Source organism: Hyalella azteca, unplaced genomic scaffold (assembly GCF_000764305.2).
Source record: "Hyalella azteca isolate HAZT.00-mixed unplaced genomic scaffold, Hazt_2.0.2 contig4670, whole genome shotgun sequence".
Taxonomy (NCBI): domain Eukaryota; kingdom Metazoa; phylum Arthropoda; class Malacostraca; order Amphipoda; family Hyalellidae; genus Hyalella; species Hyalella azteca.
The window spans coordinates 206,775-228,353 of record NW_025934881.1 but is presented as its reverse complement, the minus strand read 5'-3'; the positions used below and the strand labels follow the sequence as shown (position 1 = coordinate 228,353).

Below are 21,579 nucleotides of genomic sequence, written 5' to 3'. Positions count from 1 at the left end.
TTGATTCACAAGGGATCTGGCCTTTGGAACCCGATCTTTCCATAACTAACGATTGATTGAGAATAATTTGAGATAGCTGCTAGACTTATTGCCTGGCCCGTAATTTGCTAGGCATTTTAAGACTGAGCATATGCTCCTGAAACCATAATTAAGTTATCTTCTTAACTTTTATATTAAGTTACTTATGTTCAGAATTATTATGTAGCTATTATTAACTTGATCAATTAATTTGATTATGTAACTATTATTAACTTGATCAGTTGTAGACCTCGCCGAATACGCCCTGATCAGTTTGAGAGATCCTAAAATCGTGAGGACGAACAATGAACTTTAAGTTCTTGAACGTAGCAATTAAGGTCATCAACTTGAACATGAATTGTAAAAAATTGTGACAAATTCTCCACAAATGTTTATCATGTCATATTGAATACCTTCAATAATTATGTAGTTGAATCTTTCGTGTTCTTACTGAGATTCGTTACTACGTTAATCAGTGAATATAATGCAGGCTGTCAATGGCTGTTGAGGTCAACGGAAGTTCCTTATATTCCTGACGATTAAATTTTTCTTATTCCTAATTTTCAAACTGATTTATGTTATCTGTGCTATAGTTAGCTGCCATCAAAACTGTCATGGCATAACGTATCTTATATCTCAACAACCTGGACTATTCGTATAATTAAAACAATTAGCGGCTGCTCGCTAGTTGCTAGAAAATCTATGTTGATACTAGCAGCAGGACGACAGTTCAATAAGTAAGATCCTAATAACCTTAACTATTAATGCAGTTAAAACGATAATTATTCGCTCGCTAACTAGAGTTCATATGGTATAATATTTATGATACATATATATGGTATGATATCATACCATATAAGTTCGTATGATATGATATTGATATATACGTACATTATACCTTCAGCTGGACGTCAGCTGTTCTCGTCTGGGTTCGGCACGCCGGTGTGTGGGTGCGAGGATGGCTTCTATGAGCTCGAGGTGGATGATGATGACGAGGAGTGCCATCCGCTGCTCACTGAGATCCCGCGGTGCCCGCCCGGCAAGGTGATCATGGTCATAAAATTTCATCTGGTCCATGATTAAGTAACGTACAGTCTTTTTAGCGCATTTTCTCATTTATGGAAAAAGCCCTATTTTGCTCGTCATGTCCGTCCGTCCGTCCGTCCGTCTGTCTGTCCGTCCGTGACTTCACATTTTCGTCGACGAGAAAATGTTCTCATTGTCACTCACTGCAGTGAGTACTGAGTTATATTTTTTGTGTCGTTAATTATGAGTTTAATTGATAATAAGTACCGTATGCAAGTCATTATCTGCAGCTGTAACTTTAGTTTAATGACGTCATATACGTTTGAATCTACGACGGTTATTGTGACCGTGGGCCGAGCAATAAATAAATCATTCGTTTAATGTCGTTTTTTCATGATTAGAAAATTATACATATAGTCATGGAACGTTTTCATCTTTCGCTTTTTGGTTCTCTTCGTTCGGCCGACCACCGCACTGCCTGCCTGACCCTTGCGACGGCCTCAACCTCAACAGGCGTCACTCGGAGCTGCCCTTCGCCCCAGCCCTCGCTGACGGCAAATGCTACCAGATTGGATCCGTACGTGAATAGGAAAATCGTGTTTAAAAACCTCTATGGATTATTAAAAATTACAGTATTATTGAGCGTAATTAGGATTAACCACTAGGTATGGGCATGGTGGCCTAGTTGTTACAGTTCAGAGTACCAGGATTGGAACAGAGAGGCGCGAGTTCGATCCCAGCTCTGTGCGCCAGTTTCTGGTCAGAATCGGTAAGAAGGCCGGGTGGTTAAGCAATGAAAATTTGAAGCAGTGAGTTGCGAGTTCAAGCTCGCAACAAGCTGTGGATATTCTGCAATGTTGGGAATCAACGACAGGCCTACGCCTTTATAAACGCTGAAATCCCTATTGTTATTATTATTATTATTAAGATAATATTATTGTTAATACATACGCCCCTACGCTCGCTGACGGTAAAATGCTACCAGATCAGATCGGTAGACGGAACAGAAGAATCATTTTTCAGATCGCCCATGAACGATTAGAAGCCATAATTAATATTTAGGTAAGATTATAGCTGGGATTACTGTATAATGTAGTCAGCAGCACAATTAATAGAAAATAATTGTTATATAGTGTAAGTTTTTAAACCAAGTGCGTGCATGACGGAGCCCGTAATTTTTTCGTTATGATGTTATCGCGATAGGTAAAATTGTGTGTTTTTTATCGTGCAGCAACCGGACATCTGTCGCTCAGACCAATACTTCTCGCTGAATTTGCCACTCCTGAAGGGCGTGTGTGAGACGCTAGAGGGAGCAGGCTACGTCACCCTGAACTCGGAGTACGCGGAACTCTTCCGCAAAACTTACGGTCCTCCGCTGTCCAAAGACTCGCCTGTCACACCGCTGCCCATACACCACAAACACCACAAGTAATTCCGTGTTTATTAAGTGAATTTTCGATTTAGTATAATATAATTTAGATCTATTTTGGATCTAATATAGATCTTTACGATGCGTAAAACATGTTTTTATTTTGCTACTGAGAAAATAAATGTAAATGTTCAGAAAGATGATAGAAAATGCATTGAAAATTACATAAACGCTGCTAGGTCCACCTGGCGCACAAATCAAGCACCACGGCCAGCCATTGGCGCTCCCGTTGTGCCTCCCGTCGGTGGCTTCGACAGAGGCAGACGACCGCTGTCCATCGGCCAGCCTGTGGTGTCTTTGTGGTCTAGTGGACAGTGGCCACAAGGCTGGGCACTCAAGCCCACTCATGTCAACTCACACTCCCCACCTTATATCTCTGTTAATGGCAATGTCACCATTAACGTCTTTTCCGGGTCAGTGGAGTTTTTTATGGGCATGTTTTATCTGTTTGTAGCTCGTTGTCAAGTTAGGAAAGTAAGATTCATCAAAATACTTTATTCAGAAAAATAAGCACACAATGGTTGTGTTAGAATTGTAAACTTTGAATCACTCACAACCAAATCACTCGTCGAAATAGTTATGCTGGCCAGAAATGGCACGGTGCTCTGGCACTAAAGCTTGTTTGAGACTCGAGTGTTGCTTCAACCTAGCCTTTAATTAATTATCTTTATTTCTAATGTTCAGTGCGACCGTTCACGTGGACCAGGATCAGGCAAAGGTGTTGCATTTCCCTCATTCCAAGTCTGGAGGCGTTGCCACACATCAACGGCTCATCAAAGTCCCCGACGATAAAACGTTACCCTCCTCCAAATTATCACGAGAGGAAGCAGAGGTTCTGCAGGTACCTGAATCTTCGTCTCATGGCCAAAAAGCTGATCACTTTTCGGACGGTCAGCAATCTAGAGGAAAATCCCTCGATGCCTCTCCTCATAGCGAGATCCTTCACGATCAGCTGCCTGCGTTTTCTGCAGTTCCAGTGTTTCCTCCTGCCTTGCCATCGTCGTCTCCTCCGTCGTTTTCAACGTCATCATTGTCTCCTCCGTCGTTTTCAACGTCATCATTGCCTTCTGCGTCGTTTTCAACGTCATCATTGTCTCCTCCGTCGTTTTCAACGTCATCATTGTCTTCTGCGTCGTTTTCATCACCATCGTCGTCACCGTCGGTCAGGCGAGGTCTCCTCATCAAACGCGATAAAAGATCGCCGCTGCCGCACGCGTCGCCGAGCAACGTCTTCGAGTCTGCACTGACCGTCTGCAAGGCGGGGGCAGCCAGAGACATCAACCAGAAGTGCAGAGACACGTTAGTTCATAGTTTTAGTCGACATTTTTTAGCATGGCTCGCTTATTATTTAAGTTGCTCGTGATCGTTGCTAGCCGAAACTTGAGCGAAATACTTATATGAATAGCGAGGTAACTAAATAAATGTAGTTGGTCGTTTATTGATGGAACGTCACGAGGAACTCATCATTTTGTCCGATAAACTTTACTTGTTATGTAATTTTTCCTAATGCTTTTCCTTAAACTTAGAGCTCTTTACTTGGAAGTTTCATGAGCAAAACCAAATTTCTGCGGCAGGGCAATATTCTCGTGAATTATTCTTGTTAAGCATCTAATAAGATCCATCAACAAATTGTAGATTGAAGTACACGCTTTTTTTACTTGTCTTTGTTCAGCATTTTGCCGAGCCGGGAGGCGCACTCGCGCCCTCGCCGCACCACGCAGCCTGTCAGCGCCTCGCCCGACTGTCCTGCGGTATGGTATATTATAGATATAATCTGTATAGAATAGTATCGTATCGTATTAATAGTAAGGTATATTATAATATAGTATAGAATAACATAATATAGTATGGTATTAAGATAGGCCAAGTTTTTTCCAGTGGCAGTTTCCTTTCCTGACTTAACTTGTGAAGATCTAAAAACTGGCCTGGTTGACCAGAACATGCAAATGACTTGATAACCAAGGAAGCTCTTGTAATGTTCATGCACAACTTCCGACTCTGTTTCTCTTGAAGTTTATTGCGTATTTCACTTATTAATTGTCTCATTGAAGTTTTGTTCTATTTATTTACTAATATACTTACTTCATGTTTTCATTTACGCTGCAACTTCTGACTCCTCAGCATCTATCCGCGACAAGTGTATATACCCTTTTCATTAGGTGCATTTATCCGGGCAACGACGCTGGATATATTTTGGTTATTCTAAATTAACTGCCAATAATCTGCGTTTATTGTCAGCTGAGTCTCTGCTGCCACCCAATTCCTGTCAGCTGAGTCTCTGCTGCCACCCAATTTCTGTCAGCTGAGTCTCTGCTGCCACCCAATTCCAGTCAGCTGAGTCTCTGCTGCCACCCAATTTCTGTCAGCTGAGTCACTTCCGCCACCCAATTCCAGTCAGCTGAGTCTCTACTGCCACCCAATTCCTATCAGCTGAGTCTCTGTGCCACCAAATTCCTGTCAGCTGAGTCTCTGTGCCACCAAATTCCTGTCAGGTCTTCAATCATGACACGAAGGTTGTCGCAACACTCAAAATAATCCCATTGTACATTGATAAACTAATTATGGCTTGTGCCTGATGTAAATTAGACTAAGAAAATGGTCGCGGATCCCCATTTAAGTTGCTACGGAAACTTCCTTGTAAATAAGACGAGGATCGTTGTCTTTAACGTAAGTTTGTGCTAATCTGAAGAATTTCTTCGCTGCTTGTAGAATATATTTAGAAGCCCTGTGATTCAATAGATAAGCTTATGATAAGAGATCTGATCGTGGTTTTGTGTTTTAATCTTCCGTTAAATTTACGTCTTAACAGGACTTTACGAAACCTACGTATATTGCGTACTACCAAATTTGGACTATGAATATGGGTTAGGCGCTTGATTGGATTGATTGGTCGTGCAATAATTAATTTATTGGTGACGACAACATTCAAAGTGAATATTTAAGAAAGTAAATAATATGATTATATCATTTCTGCTCTGTCCATCATTCTGGCAGTCTAACATAATTAATTGTTACGTACCGACGAAGATGTGATATGTCAGAAGAAGCACACTCAAATTTATTTTTCTCAGTACGTTAGAAACGCTTAACTAGAGTATTATAGGTTTATTTTATTATAATTATAATTAAAAATACTTTATAATACGATAGTATAGTAAGTGTATGCATTTTTTGTCTCCCTTTTTCAAGCACCAATGTATAAACTATGAAGTGTGAAAACTGAAAATTTATTCAACAACTTGGAAAAGCGAAAGAATAACTTTAACTTTCAAACTTACGTTATTTTCATATTTTATTTGAGTATCTAAATTGTGTACAAATATTCGAAGAGCTGGGAACCAAAAAAAAAAACAATATTATCAAAAATTGAAATTTTCTTGGTAAAGCACTTGGGTGCGCAACCGTTGGCCACAAATTTAACTCTTAAACAATCTTTGTAGCAAACGCTATGTACAAACATGCTCAGCTAAACTCAGGCTCAGAGCTACGAAGACGCAGACCACGCTAGAAACACCGCAAGCCATTCCAGTTCCGCGACGGCTTAAAAGCCATAGGCGCTGTGGGACCGCAGCCACTGCTCCAGCCAGTATAGTTTAGGTCCTGAAAGGCTGAAAGGTTTGTTTGGGTGGAGAGCCGGGACAAGTGTGAAGGAAGGTGCATGCTAGGGTGTAGATGTCGTGAAGACTAGGTGAGACTGCTGGCTTAAGACTCCTATGGCTTTTAAGCACGTAAGTTCACTGCTAAGTAGCCTGCTTGTGTACGGGAAGAATGTGAAGTGATGACGGTATTGGCCAATGCTGTGGCCTCTAAAATGTAAACCTAAGTTACTGTTCGTGAAATTCGATATAACGGAAAACTCTTTAGATTCAGTCTGCTATTGTACCTGCCTTGTCTGCAGCAGTGATGGTTCCTGTGCTCGTGAATTTGTTATCTATCAGAAGAAAATACATAAATAGCAACTTCTTTGAATTAATCTACTACTATTGGTACCGTACTTGAGTGATGAGAGCTATAGTTGAATCTGCGTCATACGTAAATGCTTTTGTAGATAATTTTCGAATTTCTTCGAAATTAGCAGAAATGCGAGTTTTTGGTGAGATTTTGTAAGTACTTTACCATTAAATGCGTAAATGTTTGCTTGAATGCAGCCATATAATGATGCAAATACAATTTATCAATAAGTTTCTATGTAGTTTTAAAAATCTAACGTTACCAACCTCAGTGCTGAAGAGATGAGAAATGCACCCTGTTTCCATCGTCAAGCTTGAGGTAACATCTTGTTCATATTTCTTAAACAAGTAAACCTTCAGGAATGAGTAAATTCTGCCTCGTATCCAAAATAATTCCTCTCAACTTATGCCTAATCTCAGTAATATAATAAATGATTTGAAAAAAAAAATTTACGCGTTATCCGGATCTATGGCTGGACTTTGTGCCGCCATTATATAGACTGAGAATATAAGGCACATGTATAACATGTTTATGCTTTCGATAAATTATTATTGATGCAAAAGATTCGCTTTTCCTTAAATTGATTCTTTCTTGCAAAAATTTTTCTTCTGCGTCTTGTTTTGAAGAATATGTTTGTTGTCAAATGTGCGTTGGCAAAAATGCCGTTTCTGACAATCGTACACGGTTACAATTCCTGCATTTGATGTAGTTAGTTCAAGCGAATTGTAAAGTAAGTATAGCATGTAAACGGCATGCTTAAATATGCTTTGAAATTGTATGCAATGATCTTCAATTTAATCAGAACACGATGATTTTTCACCTATTGTACGTGACCTCTTATATAATATTGACTACTCATACCCAACATAGTGGCTAAAGTCTGCCCTTGACCACATATACAGACATCCCAGCAAACCATTCAGTCTGTAAGACTGAATGGGTTGCTAGATTGCTAACGATGAGGCGAAATAAAATTAATAATGTAATTTATGATGAGGAAAATTAATTTGATTATTATTATTTATACCAATTTTTCTAACCGATTGTGTTCGCACTTCGTGTATCCATTTATCAACGATCGTTGGCGATTGCTTTGTGAAAGTCTACCTAAATATACGGAAAGAATGTCTAATTACATGACTATTAACAATTGAAGCAGTCATAGCCCTGTATTTCCTAAACTTTAAGTTGTACTTGCATAGAGCTACATTAATAATTTTTCATGTAAGACGTGGGCATGAACGGCGTTGGGCCGACACCAATGAATAGGATTAGTCCAAATGTAGTTGAATCTGATTCAACGTTGCAGGGTTTGATGATGTGGACAGCAGACCTATGAAGCGCAGGCGTTGAATAATAGGTATACTAGAGTAGTTCGTAGGCTCGTGCTGACAGTAGTCATTAGTGTAGTCTGCTTGCTATGAACTATTAATGTTAGTTCGTCCTCTTCAAGTTTTTTTACAGTACGTCTCGCAAAGTTTACTTTGTAATTTTTCCTAAATTTACTTCATTTTAATTTCCATCGGACTCTGATTTTAAAAAAATTATGATGCTGTGCAAATATGATATAGTTATTTTAAAAATAAAGTGAAATGCAGTTTTTTCTTTAATGGAAAGAAATTTAAATAATTAATAGTCATCATTGAAATAATTACTTATTCATAAATTTAAAATAATTTCTTCAATTGTTTATGGTTCGTTTGGAACCTCTCATATACTAAGTTGATCGCCTGTCCTACTATTATGTATAAAAATACATACGAAAAGAATCGGTGTTTCGTGCTACCATTGCCCAATATCCTCGATGGTCATTAGAATAGAATGTTTTCGTTCAACTCGTCTCATCGTAATTTACAAACTCCGTTCTGATTTTCGTGTCTGGTGCGATCTCTGCTATTATTGGTGGACAAATTGAACTGTCGGAGACAAGGAAAAGCTTGTTTGTGAGCAATTAGAACACCTTATCTAATGATGATAATTATCTACTGTAAACATTTTTAAATATAAGTGACACGCAGTGAAATGGTTGATTCGTTTTTAAAAACCCTGAAAGCAAATAAACTTTTGTGAATCATGAAATGAACTTTGAGAATCTGTTCACTGGGATAGAAAATATCTGGGCCAGTCTTTCACCGACATTTAGTGACGCTGAGTCAGTATAAGGGTTGTGCATATATGTATCAGGAACCTGTTAGCAGACTACCAGCCTAACTCGCCGACATATATAGTCGTAGTTTTTATTATACGTTCTTTTAATGGTACCAAGGACTGGTATATAATAATAATATAATAATAGCGGTTTGATCGTTAATGAGGCCGTAGGCCTGTCGCCGATTCTTAACATCACAGAACATTCACAGCTTGTTGCGGTCTCGAACTCGCAACAATTCTGCTGTGCTTATCCGCCCGGCCTCCTCGCCTATTCTGACCAGAAACTGGCGCACAGTGCTGGGATCGAACCCGCGCCTCTCTGCGCCAATCTTGTTACTCTGAACTTTAACCACTGGGCCACTTTAACCAAAAATATATGGGGTATTATTTATTTAAGTTACCTATCCATATATGTCGTTTTAGACTCGTATCAGAGGATTATTTAAGGCCAGTACAACTTGTATTGTTCACTAAATTCGGATAGAAAGGTTTAGGTGCGGTACGACGAAACTGATCGGGATAAGTAACAACACAATAATTAGACAAAGTGAATTTATTGGTTTAGCTCACGTGACCTGCTAGAGGTGATGATCCAGGAGGAACTGGAAGGCCAGGCCAGTGGTGAAGGTCGATGGGACACACGTGGTTGCGTGGTGAGTGGAGATACGCGTGGTTGCGTGGCGAGACGTCGTGGACGTGCCGTCGTCGTGGAGACGTTGAAACGGCCGAGATGATGGTGCGATGCTGAGACTCGATAAGACGTTATCCGAAACACGTGGTAATGTGGGAATATTCACTGAATGTATATGGAGAATGCACGAGTTTTCATGTGCACGTTAAAAGGCGGTCAGATATTTCCAGAATGAAATAAAATTATTAATTTTCTCGAGTGAACGTTTCCAATCAGTTGTGTGTGCGCTTCTGTATTCTGGTTTTGCAACAAGTAAAGTAACGCTAAATGGACCAATTTCTCAGTTATAGAAATTGACTGGCCGTGTGAACGATGAACCGCTGTTGCTATAAGTTGAATTAATTATCGAAGGAGTGGGTAAATTTTTCTGGACATACGCAGTGATCAGTTTTTGCTATAACCAACCCAGAATGATCAAGTATCCTGAAATGTTTACGGGGCTGACAGAAGCCAAGATGCACTAGTATCCTATTTTGTGAAAGTAAAAAGTTTCAGTGTCATATCAAAATAGATTTGCGAGGCAATTTAAGTACAAATATGATTACTTCCATCATATGATTTTAGCCACGATTGAATATTTTGTTCCTATGTTTGCTAGGTTTCATTACCCGGCACCGACGTTAAACCATATGAATTTGAAACTATTTAGTCACAAAACGGCGTCTTCACTGACCGAAAATAGGACGACTGATTTTGCGTTGATCGGAGCGCATCAACCCAAGAAAATTATATTTTTTATAAAATTTTGCCTAAAGCACCAGTAGCCAAGTTTTCGAACCTACGTTGCCTCTGTTACGCCCCAACAAATCAGACGGTTGAGCAAAATAAATTCCTGGTTTAGGTTCATCCAGGACTTATTCAATTACTTTTTAGACCTCTTTTACATAATTTTTTTAACCGGCAAAGGTTTGATCCAATTATTCACAAAGCATCGCCTCAATTTAAAATACTGCTGGCATCTAACTTGCAAGCCCAAGTTTCTAAGATATTTAAATTATCTAAGGTATTTTATTTGAATAAGCTAGCATTTTAGACATTTACATCAATCTTCTGCAAAGAATGAGAATTTCTTAGGGAATAATTAATTACTTGAGTACTTAACTACCATTCTTCAATAGACTCATAGCGTAGTGCGGCACTATAAAAGTACTTTAACAGCGAAGTAGCACTTCAAAGTCTTTCTGCATACCAATCAGTAGTGCGACACTAAGCGACACTAAACATTGTAGAGCTACTTCGAAGTGCTTAGTATCTGTGACGTATTTAGCATACCAACCGGACACTTCGTAGTGCATAGTGCTACTTTGTAGTGCTAGTGCCCTATTTAGCATACGGGCCAAAATATGATGTATATGTTACGATTCCAACCTTAATACAGACAGACTTCATGCGAATGTGCGATTTTTCCATATAAACTTGTTTATGATTATCCTTTTTTTTTATTTTGCCATTACTTATAGAGTACATATATATTCTGTCACGGTGCTGGGTGCTGTGAGTGAGGGCAGATAACACTTAAGATAAGTTGAAATTGTGTAGCATTACCGTAGTGTTTAGCACAACGCCTGGTCCTCCTTACCTACTCATATTACCAAATTAAACCCAACACTTGAGTCACTCACAGTTCACACTGAAATCCTTCGACCCAATCCAGTAGTCATCACTCACCCGCATTCGACTGGAAGCATGCCTCAGTGCCACCGGCCCCATAGTACGTTCACAAAGTCCTTACCTCACGTCCTCTAAACAATAAAACATTTCTAGACTGCCCGCTATGCGCATAGTAACTTCCGCACAAGGCAAGTAGAACCTTCCTTTCTTACTATCAGTTTACTCATGTTTTGACACCCTAAACCCATGATGCGATTTCTGTAAAGGCTCAACTACAGTAATTTGTCTGAATATAAGGCAGTGAGGGCGCCAATACCTTCGTCGGTGTTTCGCCATGGCATATTTCAACATAGTTATGAAGAAAATTATTTTCGTTGAGAGGGTATTGAACATGGTAGCCCTAGTTACAACTCAAAAGTTAAGTGACCCTAAACGAATTTGAACAAAATTCGTTATTTAAATCAAATAATCATGTCACTCGTGTGAAATAGGTTTTCAAATTTATTTCCGATGTAAGATAGTCACTAATATCCATAAAACGATACAATTACGAATTACCGTACATATAGAATTAGAAACTATTGTTAACGCAGTCAGTCTTGCACTTCTGCACAAAGCCCCTGTCGGGGTCTCCCAGAACTGCTAACTTGCTAAGGGTTAGACTTGTGCTTTAACTGCTCATGGGCTCCTGGTTCGACTGTTCGACTTCGAGTGATCGTTAAAGCGATTTAGTAGCTGACTAATGGAATTGAAGAAGTCACAATGCTTGCTCACATGTTACATCCACATTATTGATTAAGACGATTTTCTGTTAGCATACGATTATGATACCTAGAAAAAGTTTGAGTTCGGAAGATTCGGTGAGTTAGCCTATCTTTCGTGTTTCAAAGTTTTTTTCCCAGTAGGCTAGCTACCTACCGTAGCTAAATTCTAACTTGTTGAGTAATGAGTATTATTAATTTTTGTCGTGTAACCTATCTGATTAGCAAACGTGGTCGATTAATTCATACCGTTTGTAAAATTTTTACTTAATTTCAGGCTTTTAGCTCCTGCGGAATTGTGATAAATCCAGTAATTCACTTAGCTAACTGTGTAGCCTACTGTCGAGTACTGTGTAGGTAGGTTACCTAGGTAGGCCGCCGCCCACCTAACTTGTAAGCTTGACATTTTCTAAATTTCTATACTTGTAAAGTTGTACTATAGCCCTAAAAAAAATGTAATAGTAATATAGAATGTCATCAAACAGGGTAGGCCTAATAAGGGAGGAAAGGGACAGTTTTGAGCATTTTTTGTTAATAACTTCTTACCATGAAACATTTCATAAACAAGTTTGACTTTGAGCTCATTTTGAAGGTATTTGCAAGGGCAAACTGACTTTCAATGGCCTCTCCAAAAAAATTCTATATGCTATTTGTCAGATGCCAGATGCAAAATAAAAACATCCCTAATTACCCCTGGCCCTGGGCCTGGAGAGGCCAGAAGGGTCCGACGGGATAATAAGGGACACTTGAAATAAAACTTGATTTTAGAACATTTTAAGAATGAGTGTACTCATCCCAGTCATCCATTATCAACACTATAACAGTAGTTACAGACTTACAGTACTCTGTAGTCTGTACTTTGAAAACCTCCTCTTCCTTTGTAGTCTAAAATTGTAGATGATGTTATTGATGTAGATATAGAATAAATGACATTTTCTGTTATTTTTACTTGTTTTTCCTCTATTGATATGATATTACCATATCTATACTGTCTATACATTGCTGTATTATTGATGTGAATGTGATAGATAGGCCTATTACCCAGTTACAGTATCCATGGACCATGGACAATTGGATTTGGACATATACCATTGACATTGAGGATTGAGCATTTTGACACATTTTTTGATGATCTCACTGGGTAGTGTGCATTGTCTCTCTTTGGATCTCAATATTTTCCCGCTAGATGGCCAAGACCTAGTGTTTTGGCAGTAGTTCGACGTGCAAATGTATGACGTCACCATTTCAAACATCAACAAACGCATGGAACTAAAACAAAGCCTAATATAAAGGAAAAACTAGAGAGGTGGCGGAATTACCCACGATGTCGGAATATACCGCATTTACCCTAGGTAGATATAGAATAAATGGCATTTTCTGTTATTTTTACGCGTTTTTCCTCTATTGATATGATATTACCATATCTATACTGTCTATACATTACTGTATTATTGATATGAATGTGATAGATAGGCCTATTACCCAGTTACAGTATCCATGGACCATGGACAATTGGACATGTACCATTGACATTGAGGATTGAGCATTTGCAAATTGCAAGTTGCAACAACCTTGGCCACTGTGACTGTGTGTGACAGTAAGCTGACTAAGCTCCATAGCAGCAGCCATATAGCATTTCTTTTGTATCTGAAAGCTTGCAGGACGGCATGTAATTTTGCACTTTTTTAAATGGGTCAAGTAAATTCTCTAAAACAAAAAAGATCGTAAAAAGCAAACCTGAAACAGAAAGGAATGATTTAATGACAACAATCATACTTTTTGGAGATATAAATCATAGTTCAGGTTAACTACCGTACTTTTGATTCTATGGTGCCCTGCCCAGTGCACAATTCTATCTATGTCATTCTGTGCACAATCTTGTGATGACCAATGATGCATTGATTTTTCATTACATAAAATTTTTTTGCTGTGCAAGGTAAATGTAATCATAATTTTTTTGCTGTGTAAGGTAAGGTAAATGTAATCAAAATTTTTTGTTGTTAATTGATTTTTTTGCTTAACTGGAGCCTTTGCTTAGTTTGCTAACTGGGGTTTTACTGTAAATGCATTTTTAGAGTTAGACTTACAGGTGTCCCTTATTACCCTGGGGGGTGTCCCTTATGGCTTATAGGCTTATTACCTTGTCGTACGGAAATGTCCGCCATTTTTTTGGAATGATAGTCAAATTCTGTCAATCATGTGTGTAAGCCAACACCTGTGTGCAACTTTTATGCAAGTAAAATTTTTTAATATGGCAAATATTTTTTTGCTACAGACCTTAGCAGCTTAGCAGAGGTACTTTTCCAAAATCTCACCTTTCACACTTTTTTCGTGTATTTTTTAGAGGTAGTAAATATATGATTTCATAATTTGCGTTATGCTACATAGATAGTAAAAATGTTGAACTTTTTTGCCACTATTTTTAGTTTTGTATTATTTATATTAGTTTAGCTGCTACAACATTTCTATGAAACATGGGGCAACTGTCCTGATTTAGCCCGCTCATCCTTTATTATCCTGTTTGATGCTGATGGTATCGAATTTGTTTATGAAATAGATGTGTCACCAAAGATCTTCAGATTTTTAGACATTTGCTCACTCTCTGCACCCTGGCCTAGCTATAATTTTGTCTTTCTTGTATAATATTTTTATGCTGTATGCTTTACCTTCATTTGCACAAATGCTAGTCTTTCTTCACTAACATTAGCAAAATTTGCCAATTGCATCAGAATCATGTTGATGGCAAGTTTACATTTGATAAAATGAGTGTTGCAAATTTAACCTAAAATGTCAGCAACACAAATGTACCATGCTTGCTGACTTTTTTGGGCCATAGTTGTTCCACTCATCTGTGGTATTCCCATCACCACTAGCTAGGGTGAATTGTACATAATTATAATTTGCTACCTTTGCAGAATGAATTAACAAGAAATTAGCTATAAAATGTTATAATAGAATTTACTGTGTTGTTGGTTTTTATCTGGGATGGATAATGGATTTCCTTAAATTTAACAAAATGATTAGAACGTTTATCATAACAGAATTAGGGTGACACAGTAGGAGCAGGGTAAGACATGACGTATGTCATTTCTGTATTTTCAGGTTTTAACCACATTAGATGTTCACACAGCACTATGGATATTTTGATTTTCTGCAAGAATTTGGTATGACTGCAAAAAGTTCAATTAGAATAACAAATACAAACTCAAAAAGATAGTTATGGCTCATTCAACAAACATGAATTTCAGAGATTTGTTGTCTTAGTGTTACTGGGATTCTATTTAAAAAAATATTCTGGAATTCTGTATTTTTTATGAGATTCTTTGTATAAATAATATGCGTTTAAAAATTATTTTCAAAGACAACACTTCTGAACAATCCAGTGTCTTGGATGTTACACATGTACAATGAATTTCTAATTTTATTTTCAAATACTGAAAAAAATTATTTTTAAAAATTTAAAATTATCAAAATTTTGTAAATTTTTTAAATTATTTATTCTGTCAATTGATTCATGCATTGTCTCTGACTTTATGCAATTGTGCAAAATTTCAGATCAATTGGACAGGTCAAATTGTGCCATATATGGATTATAAGATTTGTAGCAGACGAAATTATCTTTTAATTTTTTAAATGAAAAAAAATTGTTTAATTTAATACAATTATTTATTCTGTCAATTGATTCATGCATTGTCTCCAACTTAATGCAAGTGTGCAAAATTTCAGATTGATTGGACAGGTAGAAGTGTGTTAAATATCGATTATAAGATTTGTAGCAAATGGACAGACAGACAGACAAACAAACAAGAAGTGTTGTAAAGAAGACAGTGATTTCTTCAACTTGCATTACTTACACAAAGAAACCTTTTGATATGTTTTGTGTATGATGATCTTTTTAATATATGTATAATTAGGAAAAATCTATATTACATTGCCTTATGTTTGGCATCCCTAAACTGAAAATCTCTAACTTATGCAGGTTTCATTAAAAGTATACAAGTTTAAAAAAAANAATCTCTAACTTATGCAGGTTTCATTAAAAGTATACAAGTTTAAAAAAAAACAATTAAAATTAATTTCTACTTTTCCAGGCTAGACCTCTTCAAAAAGCATCATGGCTGAGGCATGAGCATTTATAAGCCAGTTATTCAACATCAATGGGGAAGTGTTTGTCCTGCTTGAAGGACGATCAACATCTCAAACATTCTGAGCAGCCTGTTGAACACTACCCTACTTCTGGCAGCAGAACAAACATAGCCATTGCTTATCACAAACAGAAAGGTATGTTTTCAGCAATGGTTGTGAACCTAATGTCTAATTTTCTTGTTGCTCATCTGCATTTGTTCATTTTTAGCGCATTTTCTCATTTATGGAAAAAGGCGCTATTGTGCTCTTTGTGTCTGTCCGTCCGTCTGACAAAAAAATGCACTCTGCCACTCACTGCAGTGAGTACTGATCTAATTTTTTTTGTCCTGCTGCATGTTCAGAGAAACATGAAAACTGCACCAATTTCTAATTTCTGGGCTTGAAAATCCTGTGCTTTTTTGATGAAGATGTAGTGTTGATCTTTCTCAGGCCTCAATACAAAATAAGACATTCATAATCTCTATCTAACTTTGGCACATTCACAGATCCTCATAAAATGGTTTTGCAGCTTTATCTGTGATATCCATGTAGTAGCAGCCACAAGTCTCTTTATAACCTGTAATTTAGCAACCTATTTGCATTTTATCTGCTTAGGATTACGTTTTCTGCATAAATCTTTGTTACTTAGTAATAATATCACTCGTTTGCTTGAATCGCAAATTCACTTTGCGATCTTTGTTACTAATCTTTCTTGCGATCTTTACTACTTGCGATCTTTCTTTGTTACTAATTCTACTTTTTTATGCAGTTGTCTTTGTCTGTCTTGACATTGTCCAATTCTATATTACCTACTGTGGGTAATGAAACTCGTTTTTTTCTCACTGTTTCATTACATGTAAAAAATCATGAATAGTTTTTACTCATTTTATGACTGATATAGAATTTTATTGGCAGCAATTATTGTGATAAATTCTAGAGCAATGCATCACATGAATGATGTATTAATTATTGATATTCACTGCGGCAAGTGTGCTGTTTAATCTAACTAATGCATTCAATGAGAATTTGGTGTTTAATGGAAGTGAGGTCACTGAGGTGCCATAATCTATTATTCTTATTCAAACCTTGATCATTATATATTTGAGAGTTTCATACTCAATTCTTTGAATACAAAGTTTCAATTTTTTGTTCTGTTAGATGTTTCATAATAAGTTGCAAGTTGAAATTGTGCTTAGAAGTTAGTCCTGGAATAATTTGATTCTACTAAAGTGACTATTGCTATCGTGTTGCTGTATTTGCCAGGTGAAGCAAACAGCAGAGACGTGTGTTCACAGCACCCAGAAACTTCATCAATACGCAACAGTGTTGAGTGTTCCTCAAGCATACCTATCTTCGACCGCTCCACTACATTGCTGGGAGGGCGGCTCTCTGGAGACGCAAGCAGTAACGGCACAAAACACTCTTCCATCATGGGCGTCACTGGGGGCACGAGCGGCTCTGCTACTGGCACAAACAACTCCAATTCAGCAGAGAAAAAATCTTTCTATGCCCGGATTCCTCCTCTCTCTCGACCTACTAGTCACGAGCCTCGCCGACCGTCCTCTAAGGAATATTGCTCAGAGACCAAAATTAACACATTGTTTGATGTGTACCGGGAGCCTCCTCAGCTCGAAGCTGTCAGCACTGATGAAGAGACTGAAGACGTCATGTTAACTGAGGGCATTCAGAGGTTTTGTGCTGATCTCGACCTGAGTCCTGACGATTTTAGAGTGCTTCTCTTTGCTTGGAAATGTGAGGCAGAGACCATGTGCAAGTTCACGCGTTCAGAGTTTGTCAGAGGGTGTAAGTCCCTGAGGAGTGACTCTATCAAGGGCATCATATCGAAATTCCCGGAACTGCAGAAGGAAGTGCAGGAATTTGACCATTTTAAGAACTTGTATAAATGGGCTTTCAAGTTTGGCCTTGATAATGAAGTTGGTCAACGAATTCTTCCTGCAGACATGGCAATATTGCTGTGGAAACTTGTTTTTGAGCAGCGCCAGCCTAAAATTTTGGACCGCTGGCTGGCCTTCTTGGAGTGTCATCCAAGTATTAGAGGAATACCTCGTGACACATGGAATATGTTTCTGAATTTCTCAGAAACTATAGGAGATGATCTCAGCACCTACGACGATACTGAGGCTTGGCCCAGTCTTTTTGATGATTTCGTTGAATATGAGAATGATCAGCTCAATCAGAATATAACCAAAGATCCAAAGCAATAGCATATACTTTAATTTGAAGTCCATTTTATGTCTTTATTTGTATTATATCATTTGAGAATAACTCAGAAGTTAGATACTTATCCTGTTTGGTTGTGATAAGTCACATTAACGATCCTTGTATTATTTTTCTCAAGGATACCATCCCACAATCATAACTCTTAACGAAATTCATTATTTACTTCGTATCTTTATTACTTCAGTGAGTGTGCCTGGATATTTACCACCAAATTGGATGTTCAGTCTCGGTTTGCAGCGTGACTATCTATCGTGTATGTGGTTGATTTAGGTTTGAGGTTATTATTTTATAGTATTGTCCTTTGGTTGTCCTTTGAGTTAACAAAACAGATTTTTCAAATTAATCTATTTGTGATTAGAACTGAAATTCATCAGAATTTAGGTCTGAATATGTAGGAACTCGTGGTAAGCATTACTAAAAATTCGAGAGTTAAGCACGGTATTCAGTGTTGTATTGAATGCTGTCCTTGGCCGGTGCAAGTTGACTGCGAGGAAATCTGGTTGTTGGTAGTATTCTGCCTACCTGATTACCTTTAGGCACTACTATAATCATGTTGCACGAAAATTTAGCGCATCGTGGTGCATTTCATGTATTGAATTTGTGGTTTCATTTATAGATACTCGATTAATGGCCCAATTCAATGTTGGTTCAGACACGAAACTAGAATCAACTTTTGTACTGTATGATGTTTGCGCGCTCCTTGGCTTATAAGAATTGATATCTCAATGAGTAAATATTTTTTGAGGAATTGATTTGGCGTGGGCATTGATGGATGCGTGAATCACATGCACCTTTGTCTCTTCTGGGTGAATAATTTTTGGCTAAAGGAATTTCACTGCAAAATGAAGTATGCAAGTGCAATATGATGTTGGACAGATCAGTCATACCTATTTTTTCATTTTGCTTACGATCTCACACCGTCGATTCATTGAAATATGCCGTGTGTCTGAGGCACGAGTCATGATCTTTTTCATGCACTGATTTCAAAGTGCATTTCATTTTTTATACTTTAACTTTCGTTATTAGAATTAACTGACTGTACATTCTCGACGCTTTGTTTACTTGATGGGTGCTGAGTTTTGGGAGTAAGTTGATTTTTTTTAATTTGTTAGATGATTGAAAGTTCAACGCTAGATTTTAATCATTAAATCGGTACTTATTGATAGGAATTATACTTTGTTTTGAGCAGACCCTCTATGTGTTTGCTGTCTTTGTAAATTCGTTGTTGTAGGAACTTAAGTGTCATTTTGATAAGCTCAGTATCTTAATACATCGAACTGTCACGAGTGAATATAAGGTGCAGGCTGATGTTCAGTGTTAGTTTTTAACGATACGTTTCTCCTTGTTCATCAATGTCAAGCTTGACTCCCGCAGACTGTGAAAGAAGTCGCACATTATAAGTCCTTAATCGTAAACCATCATTTATGCTTTCTTGAACTATCATTTATGCCATGCCTGCTTGAGCAAGTAGGCATGACTACGAGTTAGCTAATCGTGGCGCTGTGCTATTGCAATGTGTGGGCGAGTCAGGCTCTGAACGTCCCTTCTCATGTTGTACATGTACTCTCATTCTCAGCTAGTCTTCTACTTTCATGTCACTTGATTTCAACGGTCACTTTCATTCATGTCTAGGACATTGGTGTTAAATGACCCATTGGTGAACTTTGAATTAATGTCCATTATCCCTAATAATTGTTCTCATTGTCGAATATTATTCTAGAAATGGCTAGAAGGCAGAGCGGTGTAGCACAGCGAAATTTGATCAGCGAGTTGCATGCTTGAAGCCGCAACAAGCTGTGAAATGTTCTGCAATGTTAAGAGTCTGCGACAGGTTTAACGGCCTAATCAGCTCTTAAACCATTATGACTGTATACGGTGTTGAGGTTTCCATACATGCCAGAACAATTACTAGACAGTAGTGTTGATCTCGGATTATTGATGTATACAAGCTTTCAAGGAATGATACTTAGTTATGTCAGCGTACTTCATCAAAGACGCATGTAGCAATTATCTACACCGTGTTTAGTATATATGTATGGCAGGTGGAGAAATATTACAGAATGTTGCTCAAGTGAGATTACCTTCAACCGAGCTGCTGTTATGTCTCCGAGCCAGTGATTTTTTTAGTACAATGAGAGGTAAAAACTTACAAAATCTAACGAATTCATCTTTTGAGCATTCCTGTACTGGGAAAATTGCACAATTTCCAGCTTCGTTGATTTTGTTGATATTTACGTGTATCATGGCGACATGATGGATGGAGCATCATGATCAATGTAGGCAATAGAAGTTTAGTTGAGTGAGCCCAAAACGATCTCTGATCGCCATAACGCCTTGTGATTTCCAGATTGCGTTCTAAATGCATATCTCACATCAACCACCGCATCAACTTTAATGCTATTGTGATAACTTTTTTCTAGCTTTATACAAGTGTAGCTAGTTTGTGTACTAGACCACAACAATATCTTGAATGGCGAGTTCTTTTGAACGTTCAAGAATTTTACACTGCATACACTGTGGTCAGTTACTCGAGCCATTCTGCGTCTCAACACTTGTCCATATGCAATTGTTCCCATAATTTCTAATTACACCACTTGTTGACGAATCAACCGGACGTTGGTTTAGTCATGGTTGAATTAGTACAAGGTTGATCCATGAGAAGCTCATTTTTGCGGATGTAGTTTGTGGTTCGCCTGTGACGTCACGGATCTCGGTGACGGAACAAGAATGCTGAACTGAAAGACGGAAATCCTCGTGAGCCAACCTTATATAGTTCAACCATGGGTTAAGTGGAATTCTCGGTACGCTCTATGGCGTTTCTTTCCGGATTCATGCTTTCCGCGGTTTACAGCACTGCCCATGTTGAGGCCAGGTGTGTTGACGAGTGAACAATCTACATACGGGCGATTAATTTTAGTCCTTCACTCGTACTCCATTATTGTTTTCAAATCATTAGCCTTAATCCAGGGTACGTCTATGTTCATTATCCTTAAGGTTACTGTCTCCCTAATATCATAGTGATAATGAATTTTTATTGGTTGCATTATTGCGTTCTCACTATCTAATTGGGGCTCGTCCATTTGGTTGTTTTGCCATTTGGTTATTGTATTTTAGGGCAGAAAAAACGCTTAGACCATTTTAATTTTTCAAAAACTATTAATCAGTCCTGAAGTTTTGTCCTATTACTATTCTTCAGACCTAGTGTTTGTGGTTTTTCTCACTTGTACAACTGTTTTGAAAATTTCCGTGTACCGCTAGAAATTGTTATGACGCTGAAGTGCTAGATAGATTCCTAAAGTCTCACCTTGCAAGTAATGGACTCCACCATTTAAAGCCTGGCTTATTCCTCGCGCTTGTGTTGTAAATCTGGTCATTCACGTGCGTGAGTCGCAGTTTAATTTTAGAAGATGACTTGCAAAGAATTTCCTGGGACTTTCTTCAGGTTTCTGCAACCAAGTAGAAATGCTTTCCGTTCAAGTTCAGGCTGAATGAGCTTGGCTCTGGCATGCTGCCCTATTGTATGTACTATAGATTTCTCGGATACTCGTTTGTGTGTATATATTATTTGTAATTAA

At 37.9% G+C, this 21,579-nt stretch overlaps 2 protein-coding genes across 4 annotated transcripts in view; both read left to right on the top strand.

The window, feature by feature from the left end:
- Positions 1-4,747, top strand: part of LOC108677099 — a 25,498-nt gene extending 20,751 nt beyond the window's left edge. The window contains exons 7-13 of the mRNA XM_018165249.2: positions 923-1,065; positions 1,487-1,621; positions 2,276-2,472; positions 2,653-2,886; positions 3,158-3,772; positions 4,146-4,224; positions 4,712-4,747. Coding sequence (XP_018020738.2) covers positions 923-1,065; positions 1,487-1,621; positions 2,276-2,472; positions 2,653-2,886; positions 3,158-3,772; positions 4,146-4,224; positions 4,712-4,747 — 1,439 coding nt within the window. The remainder of the gene's footprint in view (positions 1-922; positions 1,066-1,486; positions 1,622-2,275; positions 2,473-2,652; positions 2,887-3,157; positions 3,773-4,145; positions 4,225-4,711) is intronic.
- On the top strand, positions 4,712-21,579 carry LOC108677103 (DCN1-like protein 3). 3 transcript variants are annotated; one of them, XM_047880120.1, is made up of 3 exons: positions 4,712-6,201; positions 15,730-15,919; positions 17,027-21,579. In XM_047880120.1, exons 2-3 carry the CDS (start codon positions 15,796-15,798, stop codon positions 17,986-17,988), a joined length of 1,086 nt encoding a protein of 361 aa, XP_047736076.1. In that variant the 5' UTR covers positions 4,712-6,201; positions 15,730-15,795; the 3' UTR covers positions 17,989-21,579. The 3 variants fall into 3 exon arrangements, with proteins under 3 accessions (XP_047736076.1, XP_018020742.1, XP_047736077.1); XM_018165253.2 differs by lacking the exon at positions 4,712-6,201 and adding an exon at positions 11,559-11,737; XM_047880121.1 differs by lacking the exon at positions 4,712-6,201 and adding an exon at positions 14,673-14,705.

What these genes read in the sequence shown, in the direction of transcription:
- LOC108677103 (XM_047880120.1), top strand. Translation starts at nt 15,796, where the DNA reads ATGGGGAAGTGTTTGTCCTGCTTGAAGGACGATCAACATCTCAAACAT. An exon ending in TGCTTATCACAAACAGAAAG is followed by an intron (nt 15,920 to 17,026) that starts GTATGTTTTCAG and finishes TGTATTTGCCAG; the next exon opens with GTGAAGCAAACAGCAGAGAC.